The 20326-nt window shown below is 48.5% G+C and overlaps 1 protein-coding gene across 6 annotated transcripts in view; it reads right to left on the bottom strand.

The window, feature by feature from the left end:
• NLRC5 (NLR family CARD domain containing 5) overlaps positions 1 to 20326 on the bottom strand; it is a 79346-nt gene that overhangs the window by 35249 nt on the left and 23771 nt on the right. For all 6 annotated transcript variants that reach the window (XR_012075655.1, XR_012075654.1, XM_015248089.3 and 3 more), the window contains exons 3-15: positions 18421 to 18727; positions 17576 to 17632; positions 12205 to 12273; positions 9374 to 11048; positions 8162 to 8245; positions 7933 to 8016; positions 6523 to 6606; positions 6315 to 6404; positions 5628 to 5687; positions 4114 to 4179; positions 3570 to 3653; positions 1594 to 1677; positions 565 to 654 (exon numbers count right to left, since the gene is read on the bottom strand). Coding sequence is in view for 4 of the 6 variants with exons in the window: in XM_015248089.3 (XP_015103575.2) it covers positions 565 to 654; positions 1594 to 1677; positions 3570 to 3653; positions 4114 to 4179; positions 5628 to 5687; positions 6315 to 6404; positions 6523 to 6606; positions 7933 to 8016; positions 8162 to 8245; positions 9374 to 11048; positions 12205 to 12273; positions 17576 to 17632; positions 18421 to 18715 (2822 nt within the window). In the remaining 2 variants the exon portion in view is untranslated. The remainder of the gene's footprint in view (positions 1 to 564; positions 655 to 1593; positions 1678 to 3569; positions 3654 to 4113; positions 4180 to 5627; positions 5688 to 6314; positions 6405 to 6522; positions 6607 to 7932; positions 8017 to 8161; positions 8246 to 9373; positions 11049 to 12204; positions 12274 to 17575; positions 17633 to 18420; positions 18728 to 20326) is intronic.

Below are 20326 nucleotides of genomic sequence, written 5' to 3'. Positions count from 1 at the left end.
TAATTAACACCTTTCCTCAGCTCCCCAGACTTACGGAAATAAGGTTGGACCCTTTCTTAGGTCGGGTTCCCTTAGAAAGAGTCACTTGGTCACTTGTGTACATGATGTACCGAGGGCCTGCTCTCTGGAGTAACCAGTAAGGGACTGAGGGAAGCAGAACAGACCAGGTCCTCAGCCTGATCCCACAGGGCTCCCTGGAGCATGACTAGCACCACAAGTTTGTCCCACCTGAGGCAAGAGGGTCAGAGAGTTATACCTCTGCCTATGTTAGTGGCCCCACCTGGATGGGGGGCAATCAGGAGAGGTGTAACCTCCCAGGCATCACTTATCAGTCCAGGGCATTTCTTCAGAGGAGGTATAAGCTGTGAGCAGCCAATACCTGCAGCATCTGGAACAGGTGCACCTGGTGCCAAAGGGGCCTGGGAGGGCACTAAAGGCATCCGCTACAGGTCCCAAAGACCTGGGGCCAGAAAGAATTCCAAGGGTTCGGAGAGAATGATAGGAGAGCCAGGAGCTCCAGCTGGAAGTGGGAGTGGGTGATGGTGGTCCACTGGGAGTTCCTACCTGATGTGTAGCTCTGCCAGGGTCCGGCACGTGCTCACTGCACTGAGCACACGGTGCACCCCTGCTGCAGAAAGCCCGTTGTCGCTGAGGCTATGGAGAGGAGGTGAGAGGTCACCATCAGCAGGTGGCTGAAGTCCTCAGCCCCAGACAGCTCCAGCCCTCTCCTCCTGGCCTCAGCAGCTGGCTGGCTGTCACTCCTGGAATGTCCTGGATCCTTAATCAGGGGATTTCAAAGGATTCTGACCCACGTGTATGAGCCAAGAGGCATATGACTCCCTGTCCCACACGGTGACTAAAGCTCTCCAGCTGGAGCAGTGAGAACTGACTCACTATTTTTGCCTCTCTGATCCTCAGCTTTCCGGACTGATGATAAAATAACCACCATTTTTAATCCCATTTTACCAATGGGTAAGCTGAGACCAAAAGACATTGAGTTACTTTCCCAGGGTCACAAAACTACTCAGTTGACAGAGCCAGGATTTAAATCCAAAGCCAAGGCTCTAAACCACTATTTACACAATCTCCACACTCCCTCACCCCAACTCACATTTGATGCTAAGACCCCAACACATCCCACCCAAACTCCAGCACACCATGTAAGACCACAGCACACCTAACAGCCACACTTTCTTTCCATCCCACCACCCCAACAACCCACTCCTTCGCCCCAAAACCATGTCCCTACCCTAACATGCCACTTCCCACTCCAACATCCCAACCAAACACCCCAGCACCCATCCACCCAATACCCTAATGCAACACTGCGCCCCGCCCCACCCTGGGGTTGTTATCAGGACAAACTGGAACACAAGTTACTGATGTCTGGAGAACACGTTCTAGGTGTGCAAGGGGTTTTAATAACTGGAACTAAGTGGCTCATGCCAAAGGTAATGGTTATAACCACTCCAGCTGGAGTTGGGAGAAAATTAAGGGTGGTCAGTGGAACAGCACTACTTCTGGTGACTATGAGCCAGAACTATGGTTCTCCTGGGCCCTCCCTGGTACCCAGCAGTTGGGTGGGCAACTCACTCCAGCTTCCTGGTGATGTGCAGCTGGGATGCAGCCTCCGCCATCAGTTGACAGCCTTCATCTTCCAGCTGGTTCCCTGAGAGACTGAGATAGAGGGGTGTGATGTCCTGTGTTGCTAGGGTGGGGTTCCTTCTCAACCCCCAGCATTCACACAGTCCCTCATTGACTTTAGTCAAAGCATCACGCCAAGAAATGAAGCTTAATTATAACAAACGTTGAGAGATTAGGTACTACATGCCTGGCACTGTCCTGGGTGCTTTTACAATTATTGGATATTGAATCCTCATAACAATTCTATGAAGTAGGCACTATTATTATCCTCATTTTACTGATAAGTAAGCCAAGGTACAGAGTGGTTAAAACACTTGCTCAAAGTTGGACCTGGAATTTAAACTCAGCCAGCCTGACTTCAAGGCCCCATCCTCAACTGTTTCTTTTTCTTTTTTTTTAAACATATTTTTATTGAAGTACAGTCAGTTTACTTATGCTACAACCTACATAATTGCTTCTTGTGATGAGCTCCATGCTTACAGGGGCATCTGATCTAGTCTGGAGACCAGGGAAGGCTTCTATGATATTTGAGTTACTTGCTAAAAAAACTAGGAGTTCAATAGGTACAAGATGGGAGAGAGATGGGGGAAGGGTGTTCCTTGTAGTAGGAACAGCACAAAGGCCCTGGGGCATAGCACATTTGAGGACCTGAAAAGAAGCCAGCATGTCTAGATTGAAAAGTGATTGTGAGGGTGGGGTCAGAAGGGGCTTGTGGGTTTGAGAGCAGGGTTCTGGATCACACAGGACTTTAGGATTTGGGCTTTATCCTGAGCAGTGGGAAGGAGCGAAGGGGGCAGGCAGCAGTAACATGCAGTTTGCACTCTGCCGGGTGGAAGTGGCCAGGGTGGAAGCAGGGAACCCAGTGAGGAGGCTGACAGGGTCATCCAAGTGAAAGATGCGAGAGGTTTGGACTAAGGAGGTGGATGAAAAGAGGATGGAGCAAAGAGAATGGCTTTGAGAATGGGGTAGGTCGACTCAGGATGGACTGGCTATTGGGGAGGGCAAGGGGGCTGAGAGGTGTCTGGTCTGTGTAATGAGGTGGGTGATGGGGCCTTACTGCGGGTGAGAACACTGTGAGGAGGGACAGGCTTTGTGGTGACAAGGTGGGTGAAAGTATGTGAGTTTGGTAAAAAAACCACCTTCTAACCCAGCCTTGGTTCTCCCAACGGGACAAGGTCAAGGCTCAAGCCTTGGGCACCAAGACAGCCCTCACTCTGTCCATCTTGCCCTAGGGTGGGGTGACTCACCTCAAAATACATGATCATATTCCATCACCCCACTTTCATGCCCATTTGATTTACTGGAATAGTCCTGGCAGGGGTCCGTTTCTAACGATGTAACAGGACTTCCACCAATCCCCAAGCCCCGCTCTCAAAGGCTCTGCCCAGGAGCTGGACATCATGGGAATTTCTCCAGCTTAAAAAGAGGTCACCTCGTGCTAGTCTGGGAGGAAGGCTGGGTGAGGGGTCCCTGAGGGCTGTGGTTTGGAAGACAGTCCTAGGTGTGGTGAGGTTTCTGCTTTGCAGATCACAATGAGGATCAGGCTAGGAGCCAGACTTTCTGGGCCTGAACCCTGGCCTGGACTCTGGCCTGGACTCTTCCTAGCTGTGTGACCTTGAGCAGGTTTACCTTTCTATGGCTTAATTTCCTCCCCTATAAATTGTGCATTAAAAAATGTGCATAGTAACAGTACTTACATTGCATAGATGTGAAAATTAAATGAGGATATATGTAAAAGCACATGGTACAGGACAGGTGCTAATGGTGGCAGCTGTTATGATGATCTGCTTCCCTCAAATTCTTAATGAAGCAGCATGCCCTTCCCCACACCATCCACCATATAAAGCTGGGCCTGTTCCTATGCTGCCCTCCCTTCTGCCTCCTGTCCCAGTGACACTGGGATACTCCTGTCCCATGATACTCACTCCACTTCATCCAGGTATGGACCTTCCCGGAGCTGGGCTATGAGCATCTCCACGTCATGGACCCTGAGCTGATACTTCTGGAGCCTGCAGGAGGGGTGGGAGCAGAGAGACCCAAGGCAAGAAGCTACACTGTGCTTCCTCTAGCTCTGACTGCGGCTGTCAGGAGCTGGGGAGACAGGAAGCCAGCAGACCTGGGTCTAACCTTGACCCTGTTTCTTATCAGCTGGGTGACCCTGGACAAGGCATCTAACCTATCTGAAACTCAGTTTCCTCCTTTAATAAATAGGACTAATAATGTGTTCTTCGCAGGGTTTTCAAAAGATTACAATGAAGTAATGGATATAAAATACCATAGTGGCCAGTACATAGCAAGGGTCTGTTAAATTATAGCTGTTATTTTTGTTGTTATGACAAATGCTCCTTATTCAGGGCCAGGATGGGTTATTCATGTCCTTTCCCTGCCCCTGCTATGCCACCTTTGGAAAGGGGACCCTACCCCGATATCCTATCCCTCCCCTCAAGGCAATGGATCCCACTGAAGTACCTGAGTGCCAGGCTTCTCCTCTGAGCCTCTTTCCTCTGGTTGGCATTTTCCTGCAGGTCTGGGTCTCTGGCAAGAACAAATCACACACTGGCCTAGGCTCAGGAGTCCAGGGCCTGATGGACCAAACCTCTTCCCTTGATTTCTAGGGGCTGAAGACCCTGTAGCACGACCCACAGTAAGTGAGTAACAAAGACTGTTGTTTGAAGGTACTGAAGGTGCTGTTCAGCAAAGCAGCAGGAACAAAAGGTTTGAGGTCACTTGGGGCCTTTATTCAAGTTCTGGTTCTGCCGTATATAGCTGCGTGGCCTTGGGCAAGTCACTTCACCCACTGGAGCTTCCATTTTCTCTTTTCGAAAGTGGGATGATATCTAACACATAGAGTGATTGAAGGACAGAATGAGATGATACATGGTCAAGTGCCCGCCATAGGCACAAAATTGAATCTTAGGAAAAAGAACCTGCTATTATCTAAGATGTACTAGACTCCATTTGTAGAGTTCAGAAGGCCAGGAGCATGGGCTGTATGTGGGTGCAGGCTATGGGGAAGCCACAGCACCCCCAGGCTCTCCCCAGCTGAGCCAGGGGAGGACTGGGGGCTGCAGGGATGCTGGGACTTGGTGGGTTTTCACAGACTTCTGTATCGGTGCTGTCCAAAAGAACTTCCTATGATTATGGAAATGTTTTCTATCTGTTTCATCCACGATGGGAGCCATTAGCCACCCAGGGCCACTGAGCACTTGGAATATGGCTAAAATGACTGAAATGTTCATTTGACTTAATTTTAATTAATATAAAATTAAATAGCTGCATGTGGCTAGTAGAAATGTATTGGGCATCACAGCTCTAGACAAACAGAGAGTAAAGACTCTGGTCCTCCAAATCCTTGTATGGGTGAGGAAATTGAGGCTCAGAGCAGGGAAAGGACTTGCACAAGGACATACAACTTCATTTGACTCTGAGTCTCAGCCAGGGAGGGGTGTGAGGGGAACACAGTTAGGAAGTTCTTTAATGGGAAGGCAACTTCCCTTTTTTTCTGCCCAGCCAGGACTGGCCAAGCTGGAATCCGTGCACAGCTGGAATATCCAGCATTTGAGTGCCAACCGGATGCCAGCAGTGTTCTAAGCACTCTCAATATATTAATTCATTTAATTCTCAGAACAGCTCTAAGATGTTGGTACCATAATTGCCTCCTCCCTTTTTTAATTTGGAAGAGTTTTCTCTACATGATAATGCCAATCTCACCATATCTTCATGCCCTCCCTAAGGGTCTGATTCACCCTGAGATCTCTGGGGATGCTCCCTAACCACAGGAATTGGATGTGGTCCAGAGACACTAGGGGAAGCTAAGTCCTTGGCCAACTCCGAGAAGTAAGTCATTTCTCAGGGCAGCAGTAGCAAGAAGAGTTCCCACATTCCAGCTCTTCTTAGTTCTTTTGGCCACTTTTCCCCACAACTGCTGAACTCAGATTGCTTCTCAGGATGAGCCCAGACCTACCCGCTCCCTCAGTTCTTACCTTTGTAGCTCCGCAGCCGCCTCTGCAGGTGGGACAAGAAAGAAGATGAGGTCCGCCTCCCTGTAGGGTCAGACACCGAGCCATGAAACCCATACATCACCCCCTCCCCGCGTACCCCTTGCTGCCCCAAATATCCAGAAAAGTTGATTCTGCAATTGACAGAGAAACAAGAGAACTGACAAAAACGCTTGAAATGAGGCATGAAAATTGTGACTATGTTGTTGCTTGATGAATCCTGAGTGTTTAAAAAAATCAGGAAGACATATTTTACAAGAAAGATAAGAAAATTAGGAATGCCAAGAGTTTTTATAGGAGACACAGTGTTTTAGGATTAGAGGCATGGAACTTAACCTACCCTATGATCTAAACAGGCAACGCTAGTTCAGCACCACGGAGAGCGACACGTGACTCAGGATTCCTTCTGCTCTGCCTATTCTTCCTAGATAGGTTCATTCATTCCCTTATCCACTCATCCGACTATCCATCTATTTTTCCATTCATTCACTATTTATTGAGTATGAGGTGCCAGGCCAGAGGGAGGCTCTGGAGATACAGATGTGAATAAAACAGACTCAGGAAAGCACAAGTAGGCCTTACAGACTAGTGGCTTCCTCTTTTTCTCATCCTCCATATTCTCATTCCCTTTCCCAAGACTCTGAAGGCCAGGATCCCACCCCTTTTGCTTACCTGACCTGTAGCATCCTGATGGTAGGGCATGTGACTGCCACCTTTGTCAAGGAGAGCAGGGCTGACACGGAGATATTGTTGCGGCTCAGGCTGCATGATTTGTGGCAAAGGTGTCAGGAGTAAATCCCCCATCCCATCCACCCCAGACTTTCATTGCTTTTCAAGGGAGGAGAGTGACTCAGGCAGAGACAATGGGAAGACTGCTTACTCAAGCTTCCGGAGCCGAGGCAGGTAAGGAAGTATCTCTATGATGCTCAGCACCTCCCTGTCCTTGAGCTGGTTGTCTTGAAAGCTACAGGAAAATCAAGGCCCAGTCCCTCAGCAGTGGGGTTGGGAGACTTGGGAGCCCCAGTTGGCAGGTGACAGGCATGGCCACCCTCATGCAGGAGACACAAGACAGGGACTCACAACAACATCATGGTATCCAGCAGGCCCAGCTAGGAGGAAAGGCCCTCTGCTGGTCTCACTTCTGTCCCTGTTTGGTCCCTTTGGGGGAGTTTCTGCCTGGTGACTCAAGGGATCCACATGATAAACTGTGAAGGCCTCATGAGGTGGGATGAAGGGCCCCAGTGCCCTGCTCTCTGGACTCAGTCTGGGATGTACAAGTGGCCTGAGTTCCTCAGGGCCTTTTGGCTCCCAGGTGATGAGCAGACTGGGACGCAGGAGAAGCTTCTTCCAGCCTCCTCTCTGGCCCTGATTCACCCAGAGCCCTAGGCCAAGCACTTTCTTTTCTGACTTCACATTCCCCACCTGTCAAATGGGGTCCACACCAGCCCTGCCTGGGTTCCTAGCTGGAGGGAGAGAAGAGCTGAAGAGTGTGAGAGTGCTTGCATGGGATCACTTGCTCAGGACAAAGGTTTAGAAATGTCAAAACTGACTGACATTTATTTTTCTTTGATTATTGAGAATGACCTTTATCTTCTCTCCCATCACCCAGAGTGATCATGAACAGCAGAGGGGACAGAGCAGAGCTCTGGTCCAGCTACTGCACCACTCAAGAAGCAGTGCACACTGTGCTAGGCTGAATCTGCTTGGATGCATCTGCCTGGATGGAAGGGTGTCTTTTCTAAATCTCATAAAGGTGCCATACAAAGTAGCAGTAGTCCTGCCAGGAAGCTGCTGAGGAGGATCCCTGGCCACAACCTTCTCAGGCCACTGATCACAGACCCAGGGCAGGAGTATATTTGTGCATATGTGTTTAGACGTGGATGTAGATCTAAGTGTGCATGCAAGGGCATGTATGTGGGGGCATATACTTAAGTGAGTAGGCACATGCGAGTATGTGTGCATGAATGTGAAGGTATGTGTGTGTTTCATGCATTTATGTGTACCCACCTGGTACCTGCCTACACACTGCCATCCCTTCTCTCAGGGTCACAGAAGGAGGAGGAGGACCCTCAAAACTCAAGCTCCTTCAAGATGGCCCAAAATGTTAGCACTTCTCTGAGGTCTCTAGGAGTCTTGTTCTCAGTTCTCAGACTGATGCTTCCCCTCTCTGGGTCTCACTGAAAAAGTACTGGCCAGAACTTGATGGAATATACAGGACCCAGTCCTGAGGTCTGTGACCTGGGCAGTGAATCCTCCCCTCAGTCAGTGATCCCTCCTGGTGATCACTCACCTGACCTCTTCCAGCTGTGGACAGAGGGGCAAAGTCTGCACCAGGTGGCTGATCCCTCGGGCAGTGATCTTGCTTCCTGCTAACCTACAGTGTAAGTAAAGATGGTGAGGAGGAAAGGGGAATGGGGATGGGTAGACCAGGAATCTGCCCTGTGTAGGGTTGAGGGGAGGGAGGAGAGTTCCAGGCATCCCCAGCTGAGGATTTGTGTTGGTTTCAATCCTTGGCTCACCCCAGCTTCTTCAGGTTCTCCATTGTTGGCAAGCTCCTGGAGAGGGCTTCAGCAAAGGCGTCCCCACACTTCCTGCTCTTAAAGCTGCCACAGGAAGACGTAAAGTGGCAGAAGATCAATTGTAGGCAGGGTTTAGTGGTCATCCCCTCCTCCAACAGATGGAACTTAATACAGTAACAGCAATAGCAGTCGTAATTGTTACAGTAGTAACAAATACACATTATGGCAGACACTAATTGACCACCATAACCCTTTCTCAACTGTAGCTATAACTGGGAGCACGGTTTCCCAGCCAGAGGTGGTTTTCCAGCCTCCCCTACAGCTCAGTGTGACCATATGACTATATTCTCACCACTGGAATTCTATTTCCAGGGCTGGGCTTTAACACACTGGGCACGTCTGATTCATGCTCTCTCTTTCCCTTCCCCCAAGCCAGAGCACATATATTTCCATGTCCTAGATTTGACCATGCAGATCAAGATGCCCAAGGAGATGATGTAGCAATGGTGGAAGGGACCTGGGTCCCTGAATGATCATGTGGAGCTGAGCTATTCCACTGACCTGGACCACTTACCTCTGAGTCTTCCATAAGAGTGAAATAGAATTCTATATTATTCAATCTACTGTATTTAGAGGGGGGTGGGATTCTTTGTTACTGCAGCTTAACCTTTTTCTCTAGCTACTACACATGCTGAGCTTTTACTGTGTGCCAAGAACTATGCTAAGAAGTGTTTTTCATGCATTATTTCATCTCATTCTCACAACAACCCTTTGAAGTAGGTATTACTGATTCATTTTAGGGATGAAGAAACTCAGGCTGAGAGGAGGTTAAATAACTCGTCTAATTCAAACAGGCTCTAGCAGCATTGCTGGTTCACTGGTAGAATTCTCACCTCCCAAACAGGCTCTAGCAGCACAGCCTGGACCAGATGCTCCAGCCCAAGACTGAGAGAAAGAGAGAGAGAAAGAGTCTAGGAACCATGAAAATATGGGATCTAACTGGACTCCAGAGTTACTGGCCAGGTACAGAGCTTCCTCACTGTGTCACAGGTTAAGGTGCAGTGGGGGCCTACTTGTTCTAATATTTGAGGTTCTTACTCAGTCTCCCTCAGCAGGAGTCTCCAGACTGCCTGGCTTCCACTCTCCCAAAAGTCCAGATCTCTCCCAGGGATCTCCTCAGGTCCTCCCCTGTGCCCCTGACTTTACTCTCACCTGAGATTCTCTATCTGCCCACAGCATGCCAGGGCTTCAGGGCAGCGGGGCTCCAGGGGGCAGCCCTCAAACTCCAGGTGGATAGGAGCATGCCTGTGCCCTAGAATGTTGGTCAGGGCAGCCAGGTCGGCGTAGGTCAGCAGGAAGTTGTGGAAGGGCAGCTGATGGGGGAGGCTTTGGGCTGTGAGGCTGGCCAGCTCAGGCTCCTGCGTCTCACCCACACAGTGACACAGCTCTACAACTTTTGGCCCTGTGAGCCTGCGGGTGGCCAACTTCCTCAGTGCCTGCACAACTGCTGCCTGCTTGGTACCCACCCACGCCTCGTCCCGCTGCGCCAGGAGGCCAAGGAAGGGACGGCAGGCACAGGACGCCAGACCAGCCAGAAAGGTGAGAAGGTGATCTAAGAGGTCCTGTTTAGCGCTGGTCCGCAGCACCCAGCGAGAACTGAGAGTGACATGCTGGGTGACTGAATCTTTGTCCACCTTGGGGCTGGCCATCAAGTACAGGGCAGCAAAAAATTCCTGCAGGCTGAGGTGGTTGAAGGCATAGCCCGTCTCCTGGTGCCCGGGGCCTGTGCACACACAGAATGAGTTCAGCAGGCCGAGGGCAGCCCCGAAAGCCATCATGGGTGGAGGGATGTCTCCTGCAGAGAAGATAATCTTCCTGGTCTCTAGGCCCCTCAGGGCCACCTCCCCGAGGCCCAGCAGGTACTCCACATGCAGGACCCCTTGAGGGCTAAGGGTGAGCACCATCTGCATGTAGTTCTGAGTCACGGTGGGCAGGAGGGCTGCAGACTGGCCTGGAGAGCTGCTTGGGAGCAGACGATAGAGGCAGAGGCAGGTGACTCGGCACAGTGCAGGCACCGCACACGTGCTCCAGAGACGTCTGTTTGCCCGCAACTCTGCTAAGGCCGCCTCCTGGGACAGCTGGTCACTGAAGAAGTGCCTCACGTACTCCTCCACCCGTCGTGTGTCAAAGCCCCACATGTGGACCGTGACCACCTCTGTGGGCAGGCAGGCAGGCAGCTTCCCTGGACGTGAGGTGGCCATTACCCAGCAGCCAGGCAGGAGGGTCCCACGGCAGAGGCGGGAGAAGAGGGTGAGGGCTGAAACTGGGGCCTCAGGATCGGCAGTCTCCTTGCTGGAGCAGGAGTCAAGGACCTCGTCCAGCCCATCAAAGATCAGCAGGACTCCGTTAGCATTCTCCTGCAGGTACTGGAAGACAGCCTCGGGGCCCGCCTCGGGTCTCAGGTACAGGTCAAATAGGAGCTGGGGCAGCGTCAAAAAGTCTGTGATGAGGTTGAGCTGGCGGAATTCGAAAAGGAACAAGGCCTGGTAGCGGTCCAGCTGACCATCAGCCCACATCTGGCAGAGCTGGTGCACCAGTGTGGTCTTGCCCATACCCGCCTTCCCCAGAAGCACCGTCACTCTTGGGCCCTTGTCGGCCTTGGTATTGAAGAGGTCCCGAATGCTCACGTTGGTGCCATCTTCTGCCTTGGGGTGCCCCATAACAGCCCCCTCCTGAGTGTCAAAGGGCGCTGAGGTCCGGCTCCACTGCAAGATTGGAGGGACGTAGGCTTGGTGGAAGGCAAGTGGCTGCCCTGGCCCCGGAGTCTTGCTGCCATAGCGCTGCTGGGTGGAAGTCCTCAGCAGCTGCAAGTACTTCTTGGCCAACTCTGCAGGGGGCAGGAAAATGGCATCAGGGCCAGAGGCCTCCCTGCCCCCCAGTTCCTCTCACCCCAGTATCAGGTTATTGGGAGCCTGTAGCTGCAGCTATGCATGTATGGGGGAGGGTAGCAAAAGCACATAGGGGCTCCTGTGCCACTCAAATTCCTAGAATTGGTTTTACAGAATCACAGGCTCTGAAAGCCATTTACACATGGAAGCATGAATGGGTAAGTGTGGATCATGCTATATTGGTTTTGCAACAAGGTGAGTGGTGCAAAGTTTTCAATAAGATGGGGGAGGGGAGGGGGAGCACTTCCTTTGCAATATCTTATCAGAACAATCTTTTATTGTGAAATCTGAGTAACCCACACTCCTCCCCAATATTTCAGTTCTGTGATGCCCAGAGGTGAGCACTAACATCCTGTGGGTTCAGGCACTGACCAATCAGAACTCTGGGAACTGGGCCCCTACAGCACCAGGTGTTGGCATCCATTTCTGGGTCATTTGGGAGACCTTGGATGGCCCCAGGGAAGGCCCAGGGCCACTGCAGCAGAACACTGGAGATCCCCACTGGGGAGCCTGAGGCAGTGTCCTATTTTATATAGATGTGAATCCTCTGACCAGCTGTGAATCCTTTGGCTATGCTCAGTGTGGTTGGGTTTCCAGCTAGTGGGACAACTGGTGGAGAATGAGAGAAGTTTCTGTCTCCTCTACACTCCCTGACTTAGCCAGTCCTCAGCAGCTCCTGTCTCCCTAGGGGTCCCCAGGGCTTCTGCTTTGGTATCTAGCTCAGCCCTAAACTAGTCAAGGAGCCCAGTTCTGAGGTCATGCTTGTCACATGCCTGGAGCTCCCTCAACTCTGAGGATGTGGGACTGTCCCTGGAAGAGCCTGGCTGATGAAGCTGCCACCTGCTGGGATGCTTTGAGCCCCTTCAGCTGAGCCACCTCTGGAGAAGTCCCTCGTGGCCTGTGGGGAGAGGCACTTCCTTGCCAGATCCAGCTCTTTCCTCTGCCCACCCAGGACCTCCACTCCTTCCCTCCTGGAAGACAAGAGTCATTGGGCTCCTGGAAGCCTGTTAGCAGGGGACAAAGTCCAGGATCTGTGTTCTTGGCTCAAGGAAATTCAATCCCTATGTTTGGGTCCCTTTCCACTTCGGTACCCACCTTGCTGCTGCTTCTTGCACTGCTTTGGGCGAGGTGAGGACCCACAGCTCTGATGAGGCCGCTTGAGGCCTGGAAAGAATGAAGGAAGGAGTAAGGGGTGAGGTTTGGGTGCCTAGGCTGAAGGGGTACCCAGCACCTTCAGGGAGCTCCATTCCACAAACAGGTAGCAGGCAGACAAATATATCCACACTTGGGGACTGAGCAAAGGTAGGCGGCAGACAAAGGCTGCATCAACATCAGCTTGTTTGCAGAGGGGTCCCAGGCCCGAGTGAGAGGGCTGGCAGCTCTGGGCCTGGGGATCTCCCAGTTCAGGAGCAGGGAGCAGGGCCCAAAGCCAGCAGCCTCGAGTGTTAAATGGCTCTGAAAGAACCCAGCTCTGTCAAGGCCACTGCTGGTTGGAAAAGTGGAGCTTCCAACAGACTTGGCCAGACCTGTGCCCTACCTCCTGTACCAGTGAGTTTTTCACACCTTCCACATTTGCTCACTTCTCTTACTGGTTTCATGGGTGCTTGTCTGCTTGCATGGATTTTCAAGAGTTGCTTTAGTGCCTTTCTGAAGAGGTTGGGGAAGGGAAAAAGGAAGAAGGAGAACAAGAAGGAAGGGGAAACAGAAAAGAGAAGAGGAAGAAAGGAAGAAGGCTATGGAAGAATTTTAAGAAGGACACTCCTACAGCCAGGCACTAGGGATCAATCAAAACAGTGCTTGGCACAGACCCCTTGCCCTGTCAGGTGTTAAATTTTTAGTTGCTGGTTTGCAGGGAGAGTCAGGGGTCCCAAAAAGGGGCTGGAATCAGTGTGAGAGTATTTCAGTATTTTAACAAGGGACTTACTGGCTAAATATCAATCAGACCTGGTCACAGCCATGTGACAATTATGCCAGTTTGGTGATAAGGAACAGAGGGACCAGGTACCAGGTTGAACAGTTTTGATTTGTTGGGGAGCTAGGATTATGGGATGGATGTTTTCTGTTAAAGCTTATTAATGTTATTGCCATGCACAGCTATAAGTAAAAAGTCAATACTTCCATAGAAATATAGGTTCTGAACCTACAGCAAACATCATGCTCAATGGTGAAAGACTAAAAGCTTTTCCTCTAAGATCAGGAATAAGGCAAGGATGCCTGCATTCACCACTTCTATTCAAGATAGTACTGGCAGCTCTAGCCAGAGCAATTAGACAAGAAAAAGAAATAAAAGGTATCCAAATAGGAAGGGAAGACGTAAAATTTTCTCTGTTTGCAGGTGATAGGATCGTACATGCAGAAAGCCCTAAAGACTCCACCAAAAAGCTGTCAGAATTAATAAATGATCTCAGCAAAGTGGCAGGATACCAAGTCAACACACAAAAGTCAGTTGCATTTCTATACATGAACAATGAACAATCTGAGAAGGAAATTAACCAAAACAATTCCATTTACAATAGTATCAAAAAGAATAAAATACTTAGAAACTTAGCCAAAGAGGTGAAAGACTTGTACAATGAAAACAACAAAATGCTGCTGAAAGACATTAAAGACATAAATAAATGAAACACAACCCATGTTTATGGACTGGAAGGCTTACTCCTGCTAAAAATGTCAATACTATCCAAAGTGATCTATAGATTCAATGCAGTTCCTACAAAAATCTCAATGACTTATTTTTTTTTTTTGAGAAATAGAAAAACCTATCCTAAAATTTACATGGAATCTCAAGGGACCCTGAATGGTCAAAACAATCTTGAAAAAGAAGAACAAAACTAGAGGACTTGTACTTCCTGATTTCAAAACTCACCACAAAGTTATAATAATTAAGACAGTGTGGCACTGGCACAAAGACATTAGACCAATGGAATAGAGAGCCCAGAAATAAACCCTCATGTATACAGTCAAATGATTTATGACAAGGGTGCCAAGACCATTCAATGGGAAAGGATAGTCTTTTCAACAAGTGCTGCTGGGATAACCGGATATCCCTATGCAAAAAAAAAAAAAAAAAGAATTGGACCCTTACCTAACACCATATACAAAACTAACTCAAAGTGGACCACAGACCTAAATGTAAGACCCAAAACAGTAAAACTAAGAAGCAAAAATAGGATGAAATCTTGGGACATTGGATTTGGCATTGATTTCTTGGAGATGACCCCAAAGGTACAGAGATCAAAAGAATAAATAGACAAACTGGGATTCATAAAAATTAAAAAATCGTACATCAAAAGACCTCATCCCACTCTCCTCACATCTAGAAAAGCACTAAGATCATTAATGGTAAAATCTATTTCGGCCATTATGGAAAGCTGTCTTACAAAACCACATGGCTCTTCACATCCCACCTAAGGGGACCCATTCACAGTTATATGTACTGAGTGCTGTATTTAGACCCCCAATACGTCAGGCATGCCAATGCTTACAGCAAATTCAGCACTAAACAGGTCTCTGACTGGTTCTCCAATGCCTTTTCCTGGATCCCTAAAGGGATAAGTTCTTTCTTTTCAGACATTCTCAAATTTCTGTTCTCTGTTTTTATTGGGTTTAGCTATTTATCTTGGTATCTGTCTACTTTTATGTTGTATTCCTATCTTACAAAAATAATTGTCTCTCTTTGAGGTCTAAGATCCGTGAACTTAGCACCTGCACCCCAATGTTCATAGCAGCACTATTTACAATAGCCAAGACATGGAAACAGACTAAATGTACAACAAGAGACGACTGGATAAAGAAGATATGGTATATTTATACAATGGAATACTATTCAGCCATAAAAAAGACAACATAATGCCATTTGCAGCAACATGGATGTCCCTGGAGAATGTCAGTCTAAGTGAAGTAAGCCAGAAAGAGAAAGAAAAATACCATATGAGATCGCTCATATGTGGAATCTAAAAAAAACAAACAAACAAAACAGAAACAGACTCATAGACATAGAATACAAACCTGTGGTTGTCAAGGGGGAGGGGGGTGGGAAGGGATAGATTGGGAGTTCAAAATTTGTAGATACTGACAGGCATATGTAGAATAGTTAAACAAGGCTATACTGTATAGCACAGGGAAATATATATAAGATCTTGTGGTGGCTCACAGTGAAAGAGAATATGACAATGAATATATGTATGTTCATGTATAACTGAAAAATTGCGCTCTACATTGGAATTTGACACAACATTGTAAAATGACTACAACTCAATAAAAAAAAAAGTTAAAAAAAAAAGATCTGTGAATTTAGGAACAAATACACCCCTCTTACCAAGATTGCCGCCATGAACCAAACCTACATTCTGGTGATGCAGCCCTTGGACACCACTGGGGTCTCCTTCTGCTCCCACCTTTAAGGCTGCTGGGATGTTGGGGCCCCATAACCCCAGACTGGCTGGCATGATGGGTAGGGACAGTGTGACAACCCTCATTCAGCAGGAAGTAGATACGGAAGATGAGACCTTTGCCATTGTTCCAAAGATTTGTCACTGCAAATCTCTCAGTGGGGAATGTTGAGCTAACTTCAAACTCCCCCAAATTTCTGGGGTCTCAGATGTCTGCCTGTGATCCTTCAACAGATAAAGTACATTCTTCACTGGGAGTGTTTGCCCTAACAAACTAATAGCTCTAAGTAATGCCTAATGTCACAATAGCTTAGTCTGGCTTGTTTCAGTCCACCTTATCAGAGTCATAGACCACATCACCCTTCACAGACCCTAGACCTCCTCCCTCACTTGCAACTGATCAGAGACTTCTGCACAAGCCAATCATGCACATTGTCACCCTACCTTATAAAACACCCCAACAACTGGCCTCGGGGCTCATAAAGGCACCTCTCACCTGTGTGGCCCACTGCTGTCTATGGCAGCGTACCCTAAAAAACTCTTTTTCTATTCTCATAAAATAAGACCCCATCCACAGAGTAAAAAGGCAACCCACAGACTAAAAGAAAATATTTGCAAAAATATCCAGAATATAGACAGGACTCCTAAAATTAAACAACAACAAAAAATAAATAAGCTAATTAAAAAATGAGCAAAGGACCTGAACAGATATTTCTCTAAAGAAGATATATTAATGGCCAATAAACGCATGAAAAGATATTCAACATCACTAATCATGAGGGAAATGCTAATCAAAATTACAATGAGAAATCACCTCACACTCATTTGGACAGCAACTATCAACAAACAAACAAACAAACAAACAAACCAGAAAACAACAAATGCTGGTGAGGATGTGGAAAAATTGGAACCCTTATGCACAGCTGCTGTGGAAAACAGTATGGAGATACCTTAAAAAATAACAAACAGAATTACTATATGACCTTGGATTCTGGAATTACTAAAAAGAACAGAAAGCCCAGTCTTGAAGATATATTTGTTCACCTATATTCACAGCAGCATTATTCACAATAGCTAAACAAGCTATTTATTGGGTAGAAGCAACCCAAGTGTCCACTGATGAATGAACAGATGAGCAAAATGTGGTCTATCCATACAACGGAATATTATTCAGCCTTAAAAGGGAAGGAAAGTATGCAATATGCTACAACATGGATGAACCTTGAAGACATTATGTTAAATGAAATAAGCCAGTCACACAAAGACAAATACAAGGCACTTGCATACAAGGTACTAAGAATAGCTAAAATGATAAAAACAGAAAGTAAATGGTGGTTACCAGGGACCAGAGGGAGGGATGAATGGGAAGTTATTGTTTAATAGATACAAAGTTTTAGTTTTACAAGATGAAAAGAGTCATGGAGGTGGATGGTGGTGATGGTTCCACAACAATGTGAGTGAACAGTACACTTAAAAATGGTTAAGATGGTAGATTTGATCTAATGTAATTTACCACAATTTAAAAAAGAGAGAGAGAGGCTCTGAACAGAGTGTGGCTCATGAACCAGTGAAGTGGGCTATTTGATCCAGAGCACCGACCTCTTTGCGTTCTATCAGAAAAGCAGTCAGAGGTTCCCTTAGTGTAGACAGCAGTCCGTAGGTCAGTGCCAGGCCCAAGATGTCCAAATGGTGAGGGGCCTGAGTCTGTGGGGCTGGAGCATGAGGCCCTGAGGCTTGGGGACAGGGAGGTAAGAGCAGACTTCCCTAATGAAACCAGACAGAGGATTTGGGCAGTGGCCAAGGGCTGCCAACCTTAGACTCTCCCAGGAGGTTCCTGGTTCAGCCTCCGGGAACAGGTATCAGGACAGGCCAATGCCTTGAGGGGCACAGAGAGGGGCAGGTGATGCTGGGAGCCGTGGGGAGGGGCTTGGGAGGGATGCAGATGGGTCAGGGGATGAGGAGGCTGCTTAATGGGGAACAGCTGTGACCAGCCACCATCAGCCTGCCTGCTCTAGGTTTGAGGTGGGGACTTAGCATGCTCACCACCCATCCTGCTCCCTAACCCCAGGCCTTACCAGGTTGGAGCTGAGGGTCAGGTTGGCTTTCCTCACCAGCTTCCAGCTGGAGGAACCCTGGAAGACAGGAGGAGATAAAATGCTACGGGGATGAGCGAGGATGCCCTGGGACCAGCTCTGGCCCGACGTCTGGCTCAGGGCTCAGGGCTCATCGCTCAGGGTGGGGTCCAGCAAGGGAGAAATAAACTACACTTAGCGACGTGCGGATGGCACAACTGATGGTGAGCCTTGAAGGCAGCTGGGGACAGAAATGCGTGCATATCTAAAGGTCTGTGCACATACAGATACATGAGTGCATGAACACGTGTTTCTGCATGCATGCACACATGCACAGATGTGTGTATCACACTGTGCACCCCGCCTGTCCTGCACTCTGCCTTGTAGACTTCCTGAGTGAGTTCTCACTTTCTCTCCAAGAACACCATCGCCTCTCAGTGTTCTGTGCTGTGTAAACAGAGTCCAAGAAGTGCTCACAGAGCAGAGTTTAATCAGCCTGCCTGTCAGTAGAGGTCAGAGAGCTCTCCCTGTGACTGCTGCTGACCATGTTGCAAAAAGAAACCTCTTGGGCATTATTGGCTCTTTGGAATTTCCTGGCAGGAAGGAGTCACTTGGTCCTTTCTCTGCCTGCATCTTGCCTTTCTGGGCAACTAGGGTGGTACAAGATGGAAGTAGGAGTCCTCCAGGTCCCCAGCAGATTTGGTGGCATTAGGCCATTTTCTCTGGGAAGTGTGTAGAAACATCGAATTTTGTTCCTGGTTTGGCCACACCATCTCTGTGTGACTCAGGCTCCCCACGACCCGGGGGCTAGCTGGCTGCGTTGTGCCTCTCATGGCCACCACTCTTACCGTCTCCGTGGCCCCAAGTGCTCAACAATGGCACCTCCAGATCCAGCGGCACGTCCAGCTCCATGCACACACAGTGGATGAATGCCTGCCAGGTGGCCTGGCCCTGGGTGCGCAGTTTGCTGAGTTGTAGGATGACCCTCTCTGTGGGCTCTGGGTCCTCGTTCCTGGAGCCCAGGTCCATGTTGGGGAGGAAGAACTTCACCTTGGCACTCAGCCATTCTGGGTCTTTGCTGAGCTGTCTCACGAGCCATCCCCACAGGTTCTTGGTGCCCAGCTGGAGGCTAATGGGGTCCATGAGGAGCCAGCCCTGCAGGAACCAGGGAGGCAGGTGAGCTGGGAGGCAGGTGAGCTGGGGGGAACCCAGGAGGAGAAGCAAACCCCCACCCCCAGTATCTGAGGGAAGAGAATAGACAAAGAAGACAGAGAAGAGGCCTCTCCGTGGAGTTTCAACGCCATTGCCCAGAGCTTGGTCTCAGAAATTAATCTCCTTTTTCTGCATCCCCTCACTCCCCCTCAATCTGTGCCTGTGTCCTGGCTCTAGAATGGTCTAATTCATCCCCCGTGGATGGAGTCCTGACGAGCTTTACTCATTCTTGTTGCCATGGGCGCATCTGTGCTGCTCTATGTCTGAGCTAACTAGTTGTCCCTGCAGATCTGTTCTTCCCTTCTTCCTTCGTGTTAGAACCCCTAAATATCTCCAGGTCATTTGGAATAGACTGTATTTCCAGCCTCCCTTGTGCTTAGATGTAGCCATGTCATAAAGTTTTGGCCAATGGGATATAGGTGGAAGTGTTGTATATTCTTCTTTACTTTTTACTATTGGCTGGAATGTTGATGTGATGGCTGAACCTTGGGCAGCCATGCTGGATTATGAAGTGGAAGCCAGTGCTGAGGAAGGTGGAGGGAAAAACTTTCCACCTGTCCTGGACACTCTGACTTTGAACTTCTATTCCATGACAAGGAAATACGTTTCTATCCTGTTCAAAGCACTGTTGCTTAGGGCTTTCTGCTACCCACAGTGAAATCTAATCCTAACTAATATAAACCCTCTTCTATCTCCCTCTGGCTCAGTAAATTTTCCCTTTCTAAACCAGAACTCTCCAGTTTATAACTTATATTAGGAGTACTAATGTAAGATAAGGGACACTTACATAGCAAAAGCCTGAAAAGTATGTAGGCCCTTTGATTCAGCAATTCCATTTCTAGCCCTCTAGCCTTAGGAAATAATCATGGATGCACATAAAAATTTTTATTACAAAACTATGCACTGCAAGATTGTTTATAACAGGTAAAAACTGGAAGCAAATGTCCAACAGTTGGGATTAATTACTAACTGGTTGTCCATCACATAGTGGAATATACTATCACATCTCCAAATCTACTTTCTGGCATTAGTTCCTTAGTAACAAAGGCAAACATTCAGAAAGCACTTACTATGTGTTAGGCATTTGTTTTATGTGCTTTGTGTGTCTCATCTAATCCTCACAACTCCAGAGGCCCCACTTATAACTCTGAAAAGGGTAGGAGGGCCATCCAGGAGCCAGTCTCACCAACTCCCAGAAGTTGGGACAAGGACTCTGTGTCCTGGGGTTCAGACCCAGCTGTTCCTTTGGGCACATGTCCCCAGTCCCCTCTAGTCATCCCTCCCCAACCAGACTAATAGCAATAACTCCTCACTCAGGCACAGAGCTTTAGCATTCATGAAGCATGCTCAAATCCAAGAGGTGGGCAGGGATCACCATCCCCGTGGAACAGACAGAAAGATAGATGAAGGCCACGGAAGGGTAAAGGACATGGCCAAGGTCATACTGCAAGTCCACGGCAGAGCCAGACTCAGAACTGAGATTTCTTGCCTCTCAGGCCAGTTAATTTCCAAGGCTTTGGAGCCCTAGATGGCACCAGACAT

Source organism: Vicugna pacos, chromosome 9 (assembly GCF_048564905.1).
Source record: "Vicugna pacos chromosome 9, VicPac4, whole genome shotgun sequence".
In the NCBI taxonomy this organism is placed as follows: Eukaryota; Metazoa; Chordata; class Mammalia; order Artiodactyla; family Camelidae; genus Vicugna; species Vicugna pacos.
Note: the sequence above shows the minus strand (reverse complement) of the source record. Positions and strands in the feature narration are given on the sequence as shown.